General features: G+C 41.0%; 1 protein-coding gene across 1 annotated transcript; it reads left to right on the top strand.

The window, feature by feature from the left end:
* Positions 1 to 275: 275 nt before the first annotated feature.
* On the top strand, positions 276 to 7,292 carry LOC104513726 (GLTSCR1-like protein; the record flags this gene model as incomplete). The annotated part of the gene is made up of 7 exons (XM_010157178.1): positions 276 to 375; positions 1,625 to 1,722; positions 3,497 to 3,558; positions 3,685 to 3,830; positions 3,983 to 4,077; positions 5,515 to 5,617; positions 6,410 to 7,292. Coding segments are annotated over 7 exons (1,407 nt in total), but the record flags the coding sequence as incomplete, so codon positions are not given.
* Between the last annotated feature and the right edge of the window lie 14,077 nt (positions 7,293 to 21,369).

The following is a 21,369-nucleotide window of genomic DNA, read 5'->3' as shown; positions in this document are numbered from 1 at the left end:
TTTTTTATAGAATGTAACTGGTGTATATTTGTCCTGTTAGTGTAATTTCTCGTTCTTGCTGATTTACTTCATAAAATTCTTGAACTTACGAAGAATTGAGGTGTCTGAAATTTCACCAGTTAGGAGTTTGAGGTTGAAAAAGGATGTGTAGAGATGAATTTTACTTGCTTTTTTTTTTTTCTTTTTTCCTCTGTTTGTTAAAGCTTTCAGTAAGTGTTTGACTGCTTGTTTTTTTTTGTTTGTTTTGTTTTTTTTTTTTAATGTATGTGTCACAGAAAAAAGCTATGAACCAGACATCACCAGTATCTGCATTGAAGACACAGGATAATTTGAGGCAGCCTCAGCTAACAAGTCTTCTGAGCAACACACTATCAGGTCAACTAAGGTCTTTTTAAAATCATTTTCTTAATTTTCTCCAGCAACAGAAGTGGGTGGTTCTTTCATGTGTCAGACTTGCATTGATGGCTCATGCTGATAGGGTCCAGAGGCTTATCAGAATTTTATTTATAGGAGATTGTGTGCTTTTATTTTTCCTGACATCGGCACTCCATTTCGTAGAGTGAAAAGGTGAATCTCCACAATAGGCAATTATTTCTCCCTTCTACAAAATCCAAAATTGTGCCTGCTTTCATTTTTCTGTTTTATTTTTTTAAATTTTATTTTATTTTTCAGCTTAGGAAAATAGAAGTAAGTAATTTTCAGAGTATGGACATCTGCTAAAAATCATATGAAACTTCTAGACCCTCTCGTGATGGCTGCTGCAGATACAGAGGAAAGAAAGCTAGCGATTACAAGGTTATGTGCAGGCTGTCATCACTTGATTTGGTTTTGAATGTGTCACTTTGAGGTAGAATATTTAATGCATTGTTCGTGGCCAGATAATGGACTTCTCAAGCAGTACCATGCTACTACAAGAACAAAATCAGTATATGTAAAACCAGAAAAATGTTGTAACCTTCATGTTCTCTTTATATATAAGTAATCCTTTTGAATAAGGTCCTGTAATAATAACCTGCCTTTTTTTTTTTTCTTGTGTTCTGGTGTGTGCAAGCTGTCCAGGCAACTCTCTACAGTCAGCACAGTGTGGGCGCTTTTTTTTGGAAAATAAAAAATCTTATTTTGTTGGTTGTAACGTAGTATGGCTTGTAAGATGCTGTTTGAATTCCCTGAGCGAGGCAGTTGGAAGAAATCTGCCCATGTAGAAAACCCAGGGAAAAAAAAATGATGCCTGCTGTTTAAATGCTTTCAGAAGCTCTAGAAAAATTGGGTTTATATGCTTAAGGGAGGGTTAGTATTGAAAAACTTGATGAAATGTACTGTATGATTTTCAGTAAATTGTTGGGACACTCTAAATACGGTACTTGAATTTCTTCTTACATTGCAGTACTGTTGTAGAATGTGATATGTATCTGAGGATTTTTGTAGTTTGCATCCCCAGAATATCGTTCTGTTTCATTTTTATGGGCCAGTTTCACCACAGCGTAGTTTCACTAATGCTTTTAAGCATATGAGACATGTATCGTTCTCCTAAAAGCTGAAAACTCAAGTAATGTGATCAGGATACTTACATGGAATTGTTCTGTTCTTGATTAGGATGACAGTCCTTTTAACATGTTTCTTACAGGACAGGACTCTGGAGGAAAAATAATACAGCAGTCTCTAGGAACTGCACAGCCACAAGAAAAAGTAATAGGATCATCATCAGTTCAGCAGAGTATACAGGTAAAGAATACTTACATGTTTCCCTTTCCCGTAAAATTTTAGTGAAGTTAGGGATGTTTCAACTCCATAATCTAGGAGTCCTTGCAGGTTTTTTTAGAGTATATGAAGTCTCTCAGGCTTGTCAAATTCTACCTTGACATAATAAACAGGGAGTATTTTGCAAATTGATATTCTGAATGCTGTTTCGAGATTTCGGTAAGTGGAGTCTGACTGTACTATTCCCTGAAGATACATGACAGAGCAATTCTTCATTGAGTTGGCTGTAACTTAGATCTACTCTTACCATTACTTCTTATGAACTCAGCTATTCTCTAGCAGTTTGGAAGGAGATTGTTTGTGAGATGTAGCAGAAAAATTCCATCTGGCCTTTGTCTGGTTTATTCTTTACTGCATTGTTGTCTTTCCCCAGTGACTCTTTTAACCAACTAAAGTTCTCCCGTATGTGGTAATTATGTACAAAAATTTAGCACAACGTCCAGGGTTTGGGGAGGGAAGGGGAGGCCAGCTTTTTTGGAAAGGGTCTACAAGAACCTCTCGGGGTAGGAGACAGTCGTTACATTCATAGACTGAGTAGCTGAGGGCAAGAAACAAGTGATTGACATAGGCTTGAAAATGTGGGATTCATTGTGGATGGAACTAAACTGCACAATCATGGGAAAAAACAAGGGAGGATCCGATTTAGTATTTTTGTTCCTCACTGAAAATGGATTTGTCAGTGTAGTGTGACACGGATGTTTTTTCCTGTCTTAACTGGTGTACAAGTAGAGCAGAAGATACTCACAGTAGTGCTCAACTATGAGTTCAGCCTGATTTTGTAATTGTTGGTCAGGTGTTCATTCTCCTGTGGTAGTAAATACTTTTCACGCCTTGAAGGTAGGGTCTTTCTGGCCAGCAGGTACCGTTGCAGTGTGCCTGCTTGATGCTGCTCCTGCTTTGCTAAGAAGGATGCTTTGTACAACATGCTTACTTGTTCTTCTAACCGTGTCATAGTTCAAAAGAGCTTTCATGCAATCTTTTTGTAATTCATAAGTCACCTTGCTCTGTGACCGATTTCATTAGTAAGAGTAGTTGACTAAAAAACCCCAACAACTTCATATTAAACAAAGACTCTGATCCAGAATGGCTTCTTTGGGAGAATACGTGTATTGCAGTAAGGCCTCTCGTGCAGTAGCAACGTGAGCCTTTACTGCCTCGGAGGGCCTTACATCTTAGGACAGTGTTCCTTGAAAAAACTTGGCTTCTTAAATGGCTAAGGTAAGAAGATCAGGTGGATCTGCCTGATATATAGCATCGACACCAAAAAGAATTACAAAAACCACTTTTACCAGCCACTATGGCTTTTGAGAATTTAAGTACGCAACTTTAGCCTGCTTTCCTGACAGATACTCTAACCCATCAAAATCAGGCAAGGTGACGCCAGCTGAGAAATGCAGAAACACTTCTTAAGAGCAAATTTCTTTGGAAAAGCTTCCACTCGTACCTTTTTTCCTTTTCATCTGCTAAATTTAATAATCAAGCTTTTTGCTAGTGAAGCCTGTGTATGTACAACAGTGGAATTTGCCTGCAAACAACATCAGACCTTGGGTGTATGTAGGAAGAGTGACTTCCCTATTTCATTGTTACAGTACCCTGTGGAAATACAAGATAGTTGAAAGTGTTTTTACTTACGTGGTGATTACACTTAGGATTGGTGATAGTGGGCAGAAATAAATGCTGAAACATAGGCTTTGCAAAGGAGGGGATATATTGTAATTTTCTTCTATTTTGAACTTAGGTGGATGGCCATTTAGTTGGACAGAAAAGACCCGCTGCTAAACAGCTAACGAAAGGAGCTTTGTAAGTCATTCTTCTGTAATTTTGTTGCAGAAATTTCCTCTAACCTTAATTTCTTTTTTGTTTCTGTCAATGTATAAACTTCTGTAAGAGTATGTGTTAATTATGTATCATTAATTTTCCTTGTAGTATCCTACAGCAATTGCAGAAGGATCAAGTGCATGCTGTGACACCAGATAAAAGTCGGTTCAGATCATTAAATGATGCTGTTCAGAGACTCCTTTCATACCATGTGTGCCAGGGATCACTGCCAACAGAGGAAGACTTACGGAAAGGTAATTTTCATTTTATGAAATTGGCAATATGTTTGTAATCAAAGGATTGAGATAATTCTTTATGTAAGTTGGAACAATAAGAAAGGGAACATTTTTAAATTCGTGCAGGTTACTGAAGAACAGTGTTTGAAAGTATGCTCTTGTCTTTCTAGTGGATAGTGAATTTGAATCTGTCGCTACACAGCTTCTGAAGAGGACACAGGCTATGCTGAACAAATACAGATGTTTGCTTATAGAAGATGCAATGGTAAGGTGTATCACCCAGCCACATTTTGCCTTAATAGGTTGTGATTGAGTTTGTTAAAAGTAAGGTGAGAGCTAGCGTTACAATTCATTTTATTGATACTGTTGATCACCTTGTGAAGGTGTTGAATGAATGTGAAGGTTTTGGAGATAACATATGTCTAGCCAGTGTACTTGTTACTGCACCGACAATCTCGGTGACCAGTCTACGTTTTGAAGCATACGCACACATCTTAAAATGAGTGAAATGGGTTGAGTTTGTATTTCACATACTGCCTAAGTAAGGGTGCTGTTATGTATAAGTTCCATAGATGTTTAAGACACGTGAACTTCTGCTCTGCTTATACTCTGCTCTTGCACTGAACAGGCTGTGGTAGTCAGGCAGGTGATTTCTGTATGTTTCTGTGGGTGGTAGAGCCTGAAAGAATGTTGAACAGCTCCATTCAGAGGCCTCCAGCCCCTATTATAGTTGAGCTACAGCATATTACAGTTCAGGAAGTCATTACTTCTCCTTAAAAGCTAGGTGGAGCCTCACATTTTCATCAGAAATGCCTCTGATTTAGGAGCTTTCACAACTACTAGACCTGAGGCAAAAAGAAAACAAAAAATGTCACTTCAAGAAAGATCAGGAAATGTCACTGTGGCATCTTCAAGCCTGGAAAAGTTTTGAGTTTGACTATAATAGACACTTAAATCCCTCTGCTTTAGAGACAGGAATTTGTAATATAAGTGTTAGAATTCATGTGGGTTTGGTATCTAGCAGTCCCATTAAAAAGATACTAACTGTCAAATATTTGCAAGTAATTGCAGGTGAAAAGCAGGGATGGAGTTTAAAAGCTGTTCTTTTAGCATCTGGTATATTGTATGGTAAATCCCTGTCAGGCATTTTGAAGAGGTGATGAGGTTTGGAACAAGTTGCCTGTGTTGTGACGTAGTAGCCAGTGAGCTTCCTGCTGTGGTGGATGAATCCACCTAACTTGAAGGCATCAGCAGCAGAATGCAACTCAGCACCAACTAGTTCAGAAGGAGGGGAGAGAAACGTGGGAGGAAGCAAGGTGATAGCGTAGTCCCATTGCAAGACTTTTACTGGTTTTCTCTTTAAAAGAGAAAGCTACTGCATAATGTAAAAAATTGTGGTGTACAGTGGTAGACATGCTCAGTCCTGAAAAGGTACAAGTCTTATTAATTCTCTGTTTGAAATCTCTAGCAAATAACATGTACTGTAAAATGGGAAGAATATTTTATGGTTGAGTTTCAGTAATGGTTGGGGTCACAGTCAGGGTCGCTGAAGATGCTGTGGAATTCTGAATGTTCTCTTCAGATACCTAATAGAAGACATGATTTTTCTTGAAGAGTAACCAAGCTATAAATGTTCTGGTTTGGTACCAGCATCGGAGTGACTACAGAGATGGTTGTGGTTTTTTTTTTCCTTTTCCTGCAGCGGATAAATCCCTCTGCAGAAATGGTTATGATCGATAGGATGTTTAACCAGGAAGAAAGAGCATCTCTGACCCGGGATAAGCGTCTTGCACTAGTGGATCCTGGTAAGTAATGGTTAACCCCTGCATTTTACAAAAGCCGCGTTAAGTATGGAGTATTTAAAAATGGCTGTGGCCACAGTGAGGCACTGATTGCTAGGGGTTCCAGTAATGGAGATACTGAATGAACAGTTGCAAGTTAAATTTTAGTAACTCCCAAATTCGCTAATCTAGAGACACTGTAAGGTTGAAGGCAGTTACTTGGTGAAAAACCAGATTTGGCCTGTTTGGCAGTGAAGTATTTCTGAGTTACTTTAGGCAATAGCCATGACTCCTGCATGGTCTCAGCCCTGGTAGGGAAGAGTCTGTGGGTTTGCTGGCAGTCCAGAAGAGCACTGCTGTATGAAGCATCTTTTTCATCCTAATGAAGTATTGCTTTTGGAATGTCGTGGCCACTTAAATGGCAGCCTTTGTAAGGAGTCTGTGTTGAATGTAGCAACTAATAACACATTATTCAGGTAAGATAACAGTTAGTTTGTTTAGATGTTCTACGTAGTCTGCATATTTTAAAAGGTATTCAGAGGCTGTACTGAAGGAAGTATTAGTCTTCCAGATACCGTATTTGCATATTTGGAATGCTTGCAAGTACCCTCAGTCTGGTTTTGCAGCACATAGTATGCTGATTAATTTGGTGATAATCTCCTACACTGGGCACAGCAGAACACTCAAGCATGTGTATGTCTCTTAAAGACGGGAATCTGTAGGCTCTGGATGTTACTTGGACTTTAATACTACATTGGAGTGTCTGTTACTTTGATGCGTAGGTAATTTAAGTAAATGTTGTTACTTCATTTTCAGATGGTTATCAGGCCGATTTTTGTTGTTCTGCCAAACAATTTGATAAAGCCGCTGAAGAAGCACAGTCCAGCAAAAGTGACCATCAGTCTAGCAAAACATTACCTTCTCGAAGTCAGACCACCAAAACCCAAGCCAGAGACCGACCAAAACCCAGCTCAGCAGAATCCACAAATCACAGTAAACTTCCTCTAGTGCCTAACAACATTCTGACACCACAAGAAGGAGTAGCTTCTACTAAAAAAACAGAGGGCCTCGCTAAAGCTTTAAAGTTCGAAAAAGCTAATTGTTCTTCGGAGAGCCAGTGTACGGCCCTTTGTGAAGAAAAGATGACTGGGAAAGATCTTGCCAAGTCCACTGAGAACTCTTCGAGTTCAGAAGACTTGTCAAAAGCTGTGTCAAGAGGCGCTCACGGGACACATAATAAAATATCAAGGAACACAGTTCAGCCTTTCTCAAAGGTAACGTGTAATAATTCCCTCCAAGACAAAACTCTGAGGAGCTCTCCAAAGAATGAGGTTTTACAGCCTGATAACAGGAAAGGCTCTGGTGAACCCCAGCAAGACTTACTGCTCAGTAAGAGTTTAGAAACTACATTTAAAAACATCTTGGAACTTAAAAAAGCTGGGAGGCAGCCGCAAAATGAGGCGACAAGTAGCGGCTCGGTGGAATTAGAATTTCCTAATTTTTCGCCTATTGCTTCACAGGAAAACTGCCTGGAAAAATTTATTCCAGACCACAGTGAAGGTGTTGTAGAAACTGACTCTATTTTAGAAGCAGCTGTAAATAGTATCTTAGAGTGTTAATAGTTACCATGGACAAGTTACGTTTCTCTTAGCAGAAGCAAATGTGAATGACACCACAAGTACAGCCTGACATGCATTTAAGGTTAACCTTTCTAAACTAGATTCTGTTCTGTGTTTGAGAGCAATACTCATTGTGGTTACAGTGAGAGACCCAAGTAAAGTTAATCCTTGGTAGAATGCAGTCTGTTAGGGCCTTACTTATTTCAAGTATTATGATGATAGTGCTTTTGATAATTGTGCAGTGCTGCAGCATAACAAGGTTGCAGGTCGTCAGGCCCTATGTAATACGGTAATATACTGACAATCACAGTCATTTGAAAGGATATATTTATTAAGATGATGTTTTTAAAAAGCGATGGAAGCAACAATTCTCCCTTACCCTTCTCTTCCACAAATCATCAGATTTTTAGTTTTTCTGGAAAACCCACTGTACCTCTCTTCAGAAGTGATTGTTTGCTCTGTTAATGAATCTGTGTTCTAGGATTCTTAAGTTGGAAGGATATCATCAGTGTGTTTACAAGGCTTCGTAATTTGAACTTAAAGTGCTTTTCTATTGCTTTCTGAGCGGAAACTAGTACTTGATGATATATTTGTAGTGGGTAACTTTAGTCTGTGGGTTGATACTATATGATCTTAGTCACGGTGGCATGATACGAAGTGATAAATGCTTGACTAAGGAAGGTAGAATGGAAGCCAGTAAGTGGCAAAGTGTACAGGATGAGGCCATGATAGAGCCATGAATTTATATATATAATACATATATATGTTAACTCTTGAGGAAGAGATTTTGCGTTTTATAATTGGATGTAGTCAGCCTTGAGTCTTTCTGAAGTGGTATAAATGTGGTTTTTTTTAATTATTGTTTGGGGTTTTTTTGTTTGTTTTGTTGGGTTTTTTTAGACCAAGTGTCAAAAGCACTTTTATTTGCAAGCTGTTATGATATTTGTAGCTTATATTTTAACAGGACATTAGCCTTACTCTGATGAAATTTAAAGGCCAGTGTTTATTTTTGATTTTTTTGTTTTTGCTTTTTGCTGTCAGAGAATGTTAAATCATCCACCGTAGCAGTCATAATTATCAAGATATGTACAGACCAAAGTCGATCATCAATCCCATTTTTTAAACATATCGAAAAATGTGTAATTATTAATTCATATTGTAGAGCCAAGTGAAACCATTGCATGGTTTGTATTTGGCTTGCTGTCATGTTGTTAAGATAGAATCTTATTATTTTATTTATTTATTTTAATCTATGACTTTTTTTTTTTTTTTGCTGCCCATGCTGCTTTTTCCTCGTTTACTTTGGTCATGAGTGCTTTTGTGCACATATGTATGCTGACAGTTGTCAGCGTGCGTGTAGTACATATGTCTGCTCAGGAGGATATAGCTTTTGTGGTTTCGAAGGTATGCTCGTGTTCTCCCCCAGACCTTCTCCCTGGTTTATTAGAAAAATGACCAGCCATTACCATCAGACTTGCTGATCACAGTTTTCCTAATAGAGAGGCTCATTGTGAACAAGCTGTGGTTGTCAGTCAGATTGCCAGGAAAGAAAACTGAAGGCTTTGCTGTCACGTAATTCAGTCCATCTGAGCAGCTTGAAAGAAAGCAGGATTAGGTCCCTGTGATAGTTACAGTGCAATGCAGTATTGAGCTACAGTCCACTGTCAGTCCACTAAAGGAAACCAAATCTGGAAAGCAATGTGAGAAAGAGGAACTAACTTACAATTCATTTCCCCTTCAACGTGAATGGAAATACTGGTTTTGTATGTTACTAATTGCCATTTAAAAAACATTGTGCCAATTTTAAAGTACACGTTTGTAAGAACCCAACATTCCCAAGTGTTGTATAAGATATTCAAGGTAATAATAAGTATTGCCAGTTTTAAATTTTTAGTTAGGTGTCCATAGAATAGACTCTCAGGCGGTTGGTTGTTTTCTTATTGGCAAAACTGACAATATAGTCTTCACCTATTGCCTTTTTAGATTTAATAATATGCTCATGGCTGTGTATCCTGGTGCGTGTTTTATTATTTTGGAAATTTAATTGTTCCAAACTATCGAGGAAGGAAAACAGTAAGTTACACAGCTGTGTGTTAACTACTTATATTTTTCTTTTATAGGGAAAAAAAAAAGTCAAGTTGCACATTCATTGATCCACTTGCTTTTTGTACCACCTCAGAATGGGTATGGGGTTTCCAGCCTCTCTACAGCAAATATGTACTTGAAGTGTCAGGCTATGTGTCTTCTCTTGGATCTCATTTGGGGATGGGGAACAACAGCATGTAAACCCAGGCAAATTACAGAAAGTAATCCTGGTTGATTTGGTCAGACACATTTCTCTGAACTACTTATGAGGGGAACCCATTGAACAATCCTAGCAAGATTAATCTTAGGTTGTTGATGTTCTGTTGTTCACTCCTTTGAATTCAGTTCTAAAGGAATTCTGGTACGTGGTGAACCAGTAAATGAAAGAATTGTATTTTTGTTGTGCTTAAAAAAAAATAATAATATGAATTTATGAATCATATGGGCTCAAGTCCAGCAAAGTATTGTGAATGTGCATGACTTGAAACATGTTTTCATTATTTTGCTGGATCAGCATTGTGATTTCGATGTTATTTAATACTGCCTAATATTAAAACCAATTTTAAACTGGCAATTAAGAAAATGATGTTCGTTTTGAAGATTTTAGTGTAATTTATCTGTTAGATTAGGGAGGCCTTACAGACTGACTTCACTTAAAGAGGATGTGTCACTTATTGTCAGTGTGGTATGGACTTTATTTGCTTAAATACCTTCATTTGTAAAGTATGTCTCACTTGAAATTGCTTTGTATACATTTTGTAAAAATATTTATAAAATGTTTTGTAAAAAAAAAAGTATAACAAATTGCAGTTTATTTTGTTATGTTGGATAAATACTGTTAAAAGACACAAGTCAGTAAATATATTGTTAATCCATGGATAGGAAATGTTTAGTTGGAGATTACAAATTGAAACAACCATTGCAATACAGCCAAAGATTTGGGAAAAAATGTCTACCTGTGATTGTCTTGATTTACCCAAGTTGATACTTAACATTTCCAAGAGGGGTTTGTTCTCAGTTTTATGTAAGATGGTTGCAAAATACTCTTACTCCTGTGCTTTTTATAATGCAGCCCTGTTACAAAATACTGGCGAGGCCAGCTTTCCATACTCTTCATGAAATCTTCCTGAACATAGGCTGTTAGGGCTTGATCCGCGTGGCGTCAGAACTGCAGACAGTAATGCCGAACTCCACCTCACAAGACTGCCAGCGGCCCTGCTCTGTTGTCGTTAGAAACCTTGCCGTGGTGAGGTTGCTGAGACACGCTGTCCTTCTCCATCGTAGCTCTGATACGTCAGGGAGACAGAAGAAAGGAGGGATTTTGTTACTCAGCCGTCCGCCCCATCCGTGCTGCGGGTTGCTGAGCTGTGCCAGTTGTATTTGGTTATAGATGCCTGTTGCAGTGTTCCCCGTTCCTTCTTTTGGCTGTGAGATGGTACTACAGTTGCTGGTGATGTAATGCTTCTTCCTGCTTCTAGCGGGGTGACAAACCTTTTCTTACTGTGATTGAATTTTTCAGAAAGTGTGCTGAGGTTCGGATCTAGTAAAGCTGTTATGCCTGGAACTTCAACACTTCATTTTTGGAGGCTGTGACAACGAAGGGTTGGTGAAGTGCACTGCCTCTCAACTTGGAGTAGGGCCTGCAGTGTGGAAAGGTAGAAATCTTTATGGTTAGTATCCATTATTTTGTCAAGGAGACAAAATAAACATGCATTTTGAATGCCTCTTGGCAGGGGTTCAAATGCTAAGTGCGTGAGTAAAATCAGTTATGGATTACTTTAATTCCTGTTCGGGTTAGGATGGCTAAGCATCTTGCAATTTTTGTTCTTTTCATTGTATTCCTTTTAGCATCACCAGGGTTTCTGGGTTGGGAAATGTTTGGTGTGCAGTGCACCATGCAGCTGTCTTCACTTTATTTGTTACAAGAACGTGGTGTGAGTTTTTTTTAATTGCCTTTCAGTAGCATTTTTATGGTGGGGCTTGTTAAGTCTATTCCAACATTCAGGGCAGAATTTTTGAAGATTTGGGTATGTATGTTAATGTGCAGCTGATGTAAGAAAGTCAGGGCACCTTTCATTTTGAGGATTCATACAAAGAAGAAAAAAATGCCAGAAATAAGCTTGGCACAAGGAAAGGTATGTAAGTTATTTTAAACATTAGAGAAATGGCTCTGTTCTTCAGGAAGTGTTTTCTTCATAAGCCTTTGAATTTTGCCTTTGCAATCTTCCACACTTGGGAGTTTTCACAGCGATGTGTTTCTCAGACAGCTAGAAGACACGCAAGAAATTGCCTTCATGGCTTGGGGGTCACCTGCCACGCCGGTTAAAGAAAGTCATTGCAGAAATGAAGCAAGTTCCAGTGCGGGTGTGAACAGCAGCAGTTCTGGTGCGCAGATAGCACGGATTTCAGAAGGTGGTAGCGTTGGGTACACTGAATTAACGTGTTTGTAATTGATGGCGTCTGTCTTTCTGTGCTACCAGTCTTGCCTATCTGTCATTCCACTGGAAATGGGGAGAAAAGTGTATCCATAATGACTAGTTGGAGTAGGTGAACACCACCCCAGACTTGAGCGAGCTTGCTGTACCAGGGAAGAAGATAAAAGTGTCCAGCTGAACCAGTATTTCTGGTGTAAAACCAAAAACCTCTAAAGTTGCCCTGCGGTGCGTTAGGCATAAGGCCCTACTTAGTTTTTTTCTAGACTTGACACCACACAGCTATGTGGGGAAAAACGTTTTACAAGTGGAGGAAGAAGCTAAACTGGGGTCTAAGGCTCTTCTGTAGTATACTCTTCTCTTGGCCTCGTGCGCTAGCTTTTGTGTAGGTGGGCGCCATCATTCCTGCAGATCGTTAGCCTTGGGGAATGCAGGCCTCAGTCTTCCTAGCTGCTGGAGTTTTTGGAGGGATTTCTTCCTTTTTTTCTTGAAAAGGAAATCATGGAATCGCTTAGGTTGGAAAAAGACTCTTAAGGTCATGGAGTCCAACCGTTAATGTAACACTACCAAGTCAAACCAGGTGTTCTCATTTGAGGTAAATAGGTGCAACTCTATTAGCAAAATGACAGCAGTTTGGGAATTCAGTGATTGGAAGGGGGAACAAGGTTAGTCCATGCTGATACATCTAGACAGCTTTTAATGTTTCATTTAAACATTAAATTAAATGGCTTTCTTCAAGGCCAGGCTGGATGAGGCTTTGAGCAACCTGGTCTAGTGGAAGGTGTCCCTGCCCATGGCAGGGGGGTTGGAACTAGATGGTCTTTAAGGTCTCTTCCAACACAAACCAGTCTGTGATTCTAGGGTTTATTTTTTTGTCTACATAGCTACATAGTGTAGTCAGAGGCCAAGTTCTCAACATTACCCTGAACTCTTGGCTGGACGAGTTCCTTCTCACATGTTCATTACAACTTGAGAATACAGAGATGTTTCGTTCAAATGAATTTACCCAAACAGGCTTGTCCTGATAGAGCGCCACTGTCTCGCCACACCAGTGAGGTGGAAGTAATGTAGACCTAACTCTGACATTCCTTTCCAGACACCTGGCACGTAGGGCCTGATCCACAGTCTGTTGAATCAGTGGAAAGTTGGATTTTCAATTATCGATTACAGTGTGAATGTTTATCTTGAAAAATAAAAAAAGGCATGAAATGTAATTGATAGAATAACCTTGGGTGGAAAGCGATGGAAGGCCTCTTGGATTCTGCAGCGACGACCATCTCGGCTCTTAGGTAGGTAACGTTATATAATTTATAGTGCTATTTGGGGTGGTGGTTGAGAAAAACGTCTTCATATAAGCAGGCTGCTAATTGTTTTCCTCTAAACAGTATACACTGCATGGTTCTGGAAATACAAAGCTTTACTCTCTCCTGTGAACTTTGACTCCAAATGTTCATACAGAGATGTGAAACTGTGCAATTACTGCAAGTAATTAACATCAGGTAAGTGGTGTAGTGGCTGGAATTACAAAAGGGACCTGAAATAGTTGGCTTTTATATGAGGCTAAAATCCTCTCTGGGTTGTTGTGATCAAAACTAAAGTTCAGCAGCTGAAATTAAAATCGGGAATTACCAATTACCAAGTTCAGTTGGAGAAGTACAAGGTTGACATCCTTAAAAATAACGTGTGTCATTCCTGCCCTGTCTCTCAGCAATCGGATTCTCGTCAACTTCGCCCTGGCAATTACTTCAGAGATACTCAAAGCTGACAGCTCTTTCAGATTACCAGATGGCACATAAAAGACACTGGGAAAAGGTGCTTCTAAAACTTCTCACAAAGCTTCTAAAGCTGTAATCAGAAATTATGCTTTGATTTTTGTGTGTTGAGTTCCATTTGCTGAGGAATCAGGCAGCTGATAGGCTGAGAGAGAGCTGCATGCAGCATCTACTTGTTTGCATACCGAAGAACTCCAGAGAAAATTTGGCCCTATTTGGCTTCAGTCATTGATATTACAAATACGGGTATTTAGATGCTTTTCTTACACTGTGGCATTCAGCCGCTGGGTCAACACTGGCAAAATACGTGTATGAATGTCCATTTTGTTCTCTCTAGAGTACTTTGAGTGATACAAAGGAGAATATTGCTGCACTGTTACTGAATTTGGGTAACTTAAAATTCGGTTTGAAGCTGATTCCATCTCACATTAGAACTTCTCCTTCCACAGTGCAGTAAGATGCTGAAGCTGTATTTCAATTATAGAAATAGATGTTTAAGGCTCTTTTTTCAGCCGTATTGTGGCTGATGTGTGTGTGGTGCATATACCTGAAGTGAGGAGCAGCAGAGTGACACTGTTAGCAACCTGCTGTAGTTTATTTCACAGCCTGGTATTGCTGGGTGTACCTGAGCTTGAGCAATTTCACCTTGCTTTCAAGGTAAAATTAATCAGGGAATCAGGGATTTGGAAGGCCCCAGTTAACAGGGGCCAGTAACAGACCAGTGCTGTGCCTGTGAAGGGTTGGATACCGAGTATTTGGGAATGGGGACTCGGAAACCTGTGTGTACAGAGAAGAAAATTCAGATGAAGCTGAAGGAGACTGAGGCTCCAGGGTTGGGAAGAGCTGAGCAGGAAGGTAGGTAGGGGTGTGTGTGGGAAGAATTTTGCGAGGAGTTTTGACGATCAACTGACTAAACATGATTTGAAAAACCCAGCATCTGTTGTATACACAGGCAGTTGTACAGGATTGTATGCATTTCTGTATTAGGTAACATAAAAAATTATTAAATATACTGTTGGGTTTTTTTTCCCCCTTGCACTTCTGAAAACGGGGGCGATACTGGGTAAAGAATGATTTTAAGAACGTGAGGAATATTCTGCTTGCATGCAGATTTGTGTGTCTCACTGTGCAAGGCTGGGCTCAGCGAAGCGAGAAAGCTGGTTGTTAAAGAACACAGCTAATAACGCAAGGTCTGATTTTAAGTTGACTGAGAACATTGCTAGAAATTGTGAGCAAACTCCAAAATAGTGCAGAGCTGGCAGAGTGGTTTTGTGATACTGAATGAGCATCCTTGACAACATGCTCCTTACCTCTTGGTAAGGGAAGGTGTGGAATCTCTTTGCTGCTTTCCTGTTTTTTTTCTAGGGTTAAATTTTTCCTGTTAATAGAGTAATTCTGAGTTTTTAGTGAAAGCGTATACAGCCTTGCGGCACCTGTAGTAATTAGTATTCAGTTTATGAGAACGCATTATGTTGCCTATTAAGGAGAGGAATTTTAATCTTGAGACAACCAATCCGAGGGTTAAAACTTCCATCCCAAGGACCTGCCTTTTGTAAAACTGTTTTTAAACGACATTTGATTTGTCAGAGCCGAAAGAGAGGTGTCACCCTGCTCTGTTTTTTTGTTGTTTTATCCTTTGGCAATCAAATTTGAAGCCCCTAGGTAAATAAGCATCCTCGGGTCCTTCTGTCCTTAAGTCACTTCAACCTCTTCTGCCGCAGTGGCTGTCAGAGAGTGCCTGGTTTATTGCAGGGCCGTCGTGACCAAGCAGGATCCTACAAATAGTCCTAACTGCGTATCTGTGCGCTCCTTTTCCTCAAGTGAGGTGTAATAAGTTTGGGGGAATTCAGTTTTATGTCTTTAATTTTTAAGCTCTCCAGCTAAGAAGACCCCTTTTGCTATTTGCACACAGGTGCGTTTAGCATCTACCCCAAGCAGGTTGAAGACGTCTTCTCTTACCTGGCTAACTTAGTAGAAATAAATACCAATCTAGGATACCAGGGCAAGATGACTGGTAACAGTGGAATCAGGAAATGTTATTTTTTCATCTGCCATGCTCTTTCAGACCTGAAGGTGCTAATAGCAGTTTTATGGCTACAACTCTGAAACCAGGGTCCAGGCATGGAAAGAATGTGAGACCGAAGGTTGGAGTTAACCATGCTGCGAACGGTGAGACCAGGATCAGGGAGTCTCAAAATGTCACAGGCAAATACTGTTCTTTTGTCCGTACTTCAACCCAAAAGCAGTATTCTACATGAAATCCAGTTTTATTTTGTTTGGAGAGGGAAGAGAAGGAGCAGATGTAAATTGTTATGGGTCTGTTGTTTTTTAGAATGGCCAGAAAATTAGGATTTTTGCTTGCTTCTTGCTTCCCCTCTGTTCCTTAACAAGGCTGCAGGAGCTTTGCCTTTGATGAGTGGACTTAGTCTTCTGTAAAAGGTTTAAAAAATAAAAGGGAGGGTGGAAAGCAGAATATTCTGCTCTGTGTGTCTCCATTCCAGGGGTAGTTCAGTAACATCGGGTTCTGTGCAAATAAATCGTAGGTTTCAATTGTCTGCTGCTAATTATCACCCAAATTTGGTTTGCACGCTCTTCAAAGGGGACTCATATCTTTCCATTTAGTTATTTGCTTCAGTGCGATGAATCTTTAATTCAAACCAAACGTGGGTCCATTTCCAACTGGAAAAACCCGTGAGGATTGTGTTTATCCACAGTCATATGTGTGTCTCTCTGTAGTTTTGTATACATGGTGATTCATGGCCTCAGTGGGGAGGTGAATTTGTGTCAATCCGTGAACTGGCAAGTTTGTAAAGGGCTTGGTCAGTTGTAGAAGGGCTTAAATAATTGTGCCAGCCGAATGGTTGTGGTGGGTTTTAGAATAAGGAGAGGAGGTCTTAAAGTTACACAGATGTAACAGCATCTCATTCTGAGTACATTTTTCCCCCCAGACATTATTTTCCCTTATGCAACATCAGGTCAGTTGGTTCTTTGTGTGCACATTTGTTCTACTCCAGTAATTTTCTTTTTAATCTTTATAGGCAGGCTATTTTTTTCTCTCTCTGTGGTGATGCAGCCCAAAGTCTCTGAGGGCGTTGAAATAATGGTTGCATGCCTTTCCTCCATCAAAAGCATCAGCTACAAAATATAGGCCTATAATGAGAAAATGAGGCAATTTAAGAAATCTGATGCAGTGATTGAGTAACTAGGTGTTGAGCACTTCCTTAGAAATCTCACCGTGCTGTGTCATGTGGACTTTGTGCTGGGGAACCCGCTCTAGGTGCCCCTGCTTGAGCAGGGTGACTTACAGTGCTCCCTTCCAACCTCAACCAGTCTGTGGTTCTGTGGCAATAGCACTGAGGAAACTTTGTGGAGGAAGGACGTTTAAGCGTGCAGTACTAAATGTAACTTTGGTTTCCCTGACTGCAGTTTTGAATTGAACTTTTTGGGGTCACACAGGTGATGGGGTGTGTTTTAAAATACACCGCTTTCAGTTCTTCATGATGTAGAAAGATAGTATGTCGTCAAACATGTTAATAGATTTTTACCAGTCAAATGCTTAGTACTTTCAGTAAAAACAGAATTTCAGGTGCTTGTATCACTATTTCTTACCCTGCTTAAAGGAGCATAGCTCAAGTGCTGAGAACGTGTCAGCGCTGCCCTGTGCACGTGTCATACTGTGCATCTGTGTGCTTATACCTCCTCACCCCTTTCCAACCTTTTGGATCTGCAGTTATCCTTGGCTGTCAGACAGCTCTTTAATTATGCGACTGCCTGCTCGTCTTCCAACAATGCCTATCTCAGTGCGCGGGACAGCACACGTACCTCGTACGGTAGTCATGTCTGTCTACAGGCTTGTCTGCCTGCTGTGTGAAAGTTTTGACAAGCCTAATTAACGCCAAAGCCCCATCTGAGCAGCATCTCCATTTCCTAGGTAAGAGTCTGTCTCCTAGCAACATGCTTAGCATTGATTCCCACTTCCTCTGCCTCCTCTCAGAGTCAAACTTCCTGTGATTTGACTCTGCTGGGCTGAACATGCCAATCTCCCAGATCCCTGGGTATTCCCAGTACCAGTCTTTGTGAAGCCAAATTAGCAACTGGCAGTAAAGCAGGTGCCATCTGCAGCAGGGCTGGCTCTTGAGTATTTCCTGAATGCCACACCAACTGATCCTCTGCTGGGAGTCTGCTGTATGCTGTGGCTCCTAACTCCGGGCAGGTGCTGACTGGGTGGGGTGAACGCTCTTCATTTTAACAGGCCGTGCCTGTTTTCGCCATTAAAAATGTTCGATGGCCATCCTCGCCCACAGTCTCTGTCAGTTATCTGCGACTGCAGCAGCTGCCAGCTTTCCCCTTGGGAACAATCTTCATCTCTTCCTTCAGCTCATGATGAAAGCAGCGCTGGCAACCGCTCTCTGAGCACAGATGGCAACCTTGGGAGGGCCTTGTTCAGCCACGTGAGCCTCTGCTTTTTCTGCACCTCGAAATCCATCTGTGAGATAAAAATTTATCCTGTATTTAGCGCCTTTGTGCTGTAATGGATCCAGCCAAAGAGCAATCTGCCATCCAGCTGGCCAGGCACTTAGCAGGCGCTTAACGGCCACGGCAGGGAAGAGGGGAAATCCAGTCGGTGAACTGCGGCTTCCCAAGGTGGTGTTGGAATTGTTAGCCAGCCCTGGTAATTGGTAACAGCTACTGACAGTGGCCTGTAGTCTTGGACACAGATTCGCACCAAAAAATAGCATTCCAGATGGCACACTCCTGTACCCTCGTGTGTGTGTAGGAAGGTACAGACCTTCCAGGGTCGGGGTCCTTGCAACCCAGGGGTGTGGGTGCCGGATGGGTGCAGATGCTGGGATGCCTGCTGCAGGGGTCTGCCCCTGCCCTGGCCAGGTCAGGGTAAATCACTTGTACCTATGGGTAGCAAGTGTTTGGGAGTGGGGTTTATTAACTTCTGTTTTCCCAAGAGAAGGATGAAGGAACTGGGGGCAAGTTAACACTACAATCTTGCCATGAGCTAAAATTTGCTCTGCAGACCCATTTTGTTCTTCATTTTGCCTGCTTTTCAGAAAGAAAGAGGGTACGTAGATTCTGTACGCAGGCAGACACAGTAGTACTGCGAAGTGTGAATTTCTCCCAGCTGTCTTAATGGAGTGTTGATTTTAAAACCTAATTTCACTGCTGCTTGCTCTGCAATTAACACCCAGTTAATACATTTGTTGGTTCAGCTGTGTTGTACCATACATTGTGTTGGGGTGGATGTCAATATGGACCCTTCGATGGAAGTAGCTGTTTAAGATAAACAAGTAGCCAAAGAGCAAAGAAAATCTGAGGCTATGGAAGCAGGAATAAGCCAGAAAAAAAGGGTAATGTTGTAATTGTATTAAAATTAATTAAAGTGTTGATTTCTGTCATGCCCCCTCCCCTCAAAAAAACCCCAAACTATGCCAAAAAGAGGGAATTGAGAGACAGGAAATTAAAAAAAAAAAAAAAGAAAGAAAAGTAAGAAATCAAGTAAACTTGAAATACAGGCAAACAGGACAGCTAATGAAACAAAGGTGGGCATGAAGTTAGGTCAAAAAACTCCTATTAAGAATATAACTGTTCCAGAATACTAGCAGAATAGTGATTACTGCCTTGCGTAACAGCAGTGGAATTTTGTGGTACAAGGTCTTGAGACCTAAAGCAGAGTGAGGTGAGAAAACCCACTGTGATTGAGGAGACCCTGTGCTTTTTAGTGAGAGAACAGTCTGCGAGGGTTACAGCTTTCCAGGCAGTTTAAGGTCTGGCCACTTCTCAGCAGTGTTACACCTTGAATCTCTGGTAAATTTAGTGATGTTCTACACTAACAAGCCAAAACCAGGGGTTTTAACCATTTAATAGTGGTTTTAAATCACTATTTCCAAAAATTCTGCAGCTTTCTGGGCTGGGGAAGGGATATTTCTCTGGATTTAAAATTTCTGGATTTTATCAATTCTGGATGACTGGGGTTTGCGCATCAGTTTCATGGTTCTCCACGAGGTGGAGGAAGCAGCATATGCTTTGGTTGGGAAGCCGGCGTGGAGCTGTGGGGGCTCCTGCTCGCCTCCTCTCCCACCCGCCACCCTCCGCACCCCCGGCCTGTCGGGCTGCAACAACGGGCTCTGCAGGTTTCTTGCTGGGCTGCCCCATTTAAAAACGGTAACGGGGATTTTGGTATTTAGGGTTCATCGGGAGGTTTTTAAGGGCTTCGTGTCCAACGTGATGGCGTCTGCTTTCCCCTGGCAGCAGCTCCTTCCCACAGCTGTGCGATGCCAGCCCTGTGTTCCTAGAGCATGGCAGTGGCCGGGCTGGCAGATACGCCTGGTTCTCCGAGGTGGGGTGTGCTGTAGTGTGTTCACTCCTCAAGTGCTACAGAATCACTACAGAATTCATGTTCTTTATGGATAAAATACCAGCAGGAAAAATCACAGCTAGTATCTGTAATTAAAGTCCTGTGACATATACTAGGTTACTGCTCCGGGCTCTGATTTTGCACCCAGGGTTTCAGGTTTTCTCCCAACTGCAGTGGGATTTCCTTGCACGGTTGGCCCCACGCTTCTGTGTCTCAGCGTCCCGTGTTTTCTGCCTTCACAGCTCCTAAAATTCAAACTCTGCGTCACCCTGGTCTAGTGGAAGGTGTCCCTGCCCATGTCAGGGGGTTGGAACTAGATTGTCTGTAAGGCCCCTTCCAACCCAAACCAGTCTGTGATTCTATGATTTGCCGTTTCCTTTTCTTGTCTTAAACCCTGTCATCCAACGGGTTTTTATTTTTGCCTGTGATGAAACAGGTCAACCCAAAATAGATAACATTGCCTAGTTTTAATTTCTATTTCTTCAGTTAATTTCTATTGAAAAAAGATCGCTGGGAATACTGACTTATGCAGGACACAACACTGCTTCTGTTTTAGCTGGTCATCTTACGGCAGATCGCGTGAGTTGTTTTTCAAGGTGTTAACGTGTGTTTGTGGTGGTGCTGAGGGTGTTTCTGAGTTGCACAGGGCTAACCCGGTGCTGTCAAGATAAAAAGCCATTGGAATGGGATGTGATTAAGGTGATTCAGAGTAGGTGAACACAGCTAAAGACTGAAATAGTAAATTGCTTGGAAAGAAAGCTGGAAAGGGGTCTTGAGGAGCCATTTCATCCTCGGTACGTGATCCTCTATGCTTATTCTGTTTTTGGCAGAAGCTGCAGTTAAGAGTTTACACAAAAGGCTGTTTTGCTTCCCGTTAGCCCATTAAACATTTTCTCCTGAGCTGCTTGTCTCCATGTTCCCCCAGGCATCACGTTGCGGGAAGTGAAGCATCCGTGAGCTGCACTGTGAGGTCAGACAGAAGGTGAGGAAGTGGGAGTTGAGGAAGGTGCAGACTTGATAAACGGTGTTGCCATCAGGGAAAATATCCATGAACCTGTTCTTGAATGTACATAAGAGTGTATTCCACAGTGTCCCAAAGCTTTTAGTTTCTGGAGGCAAGGGTAGATACTTTAGTTGATGCTTTCTTTTTTTTTTTTTCCCCTTTACAGATGTTATTTATGCCAGTTCCTTAAACGAAATAAACAACGACCTTCATTTTTGCCAAAATACATGAGGGCTTCTCCCAGCATAGCTTCACCAGTTAGGGCCATAATTTCTGCTTGCTTCTGATTGATAACGCCTATAATATTAACTCACCTAGCTCATAGCCAGGATTTTGAAATTTCTAACAGCTTGGGAATGTGATCTGTGCTTGGGTATGTGATCTGTGAAAGGTGAAGCTTGCCTCTGTTCCTTTACATACGTTAGGTTGTGACAAACTAATGTTAACATAAACATTACTGAAAGAGGTTTACAGGAGTCAAGCTTTGCTATGACAGCT

This window comes from Eurypyga helias, unplaced genomic scaffold (genome assembly GCF_000690775.1).
Source record: "Eurypyga helias isolate BGI_N326 unplaced genomic scaffold, ASM69077v1 scaffold20278, whole genome shotgun sequence".
Lineage (NCBI taxonomy): Eukaryota > Metazoa > Chordata > Aves > Eurypygiformes > Eurypygidae > Eurypyga > Eurypyga helias.
The sequence above is the reverse complement of the archived record's forward strand: the minus strand, read 5'-3'. Positions and strand labels throughout refer to the sequence as shown.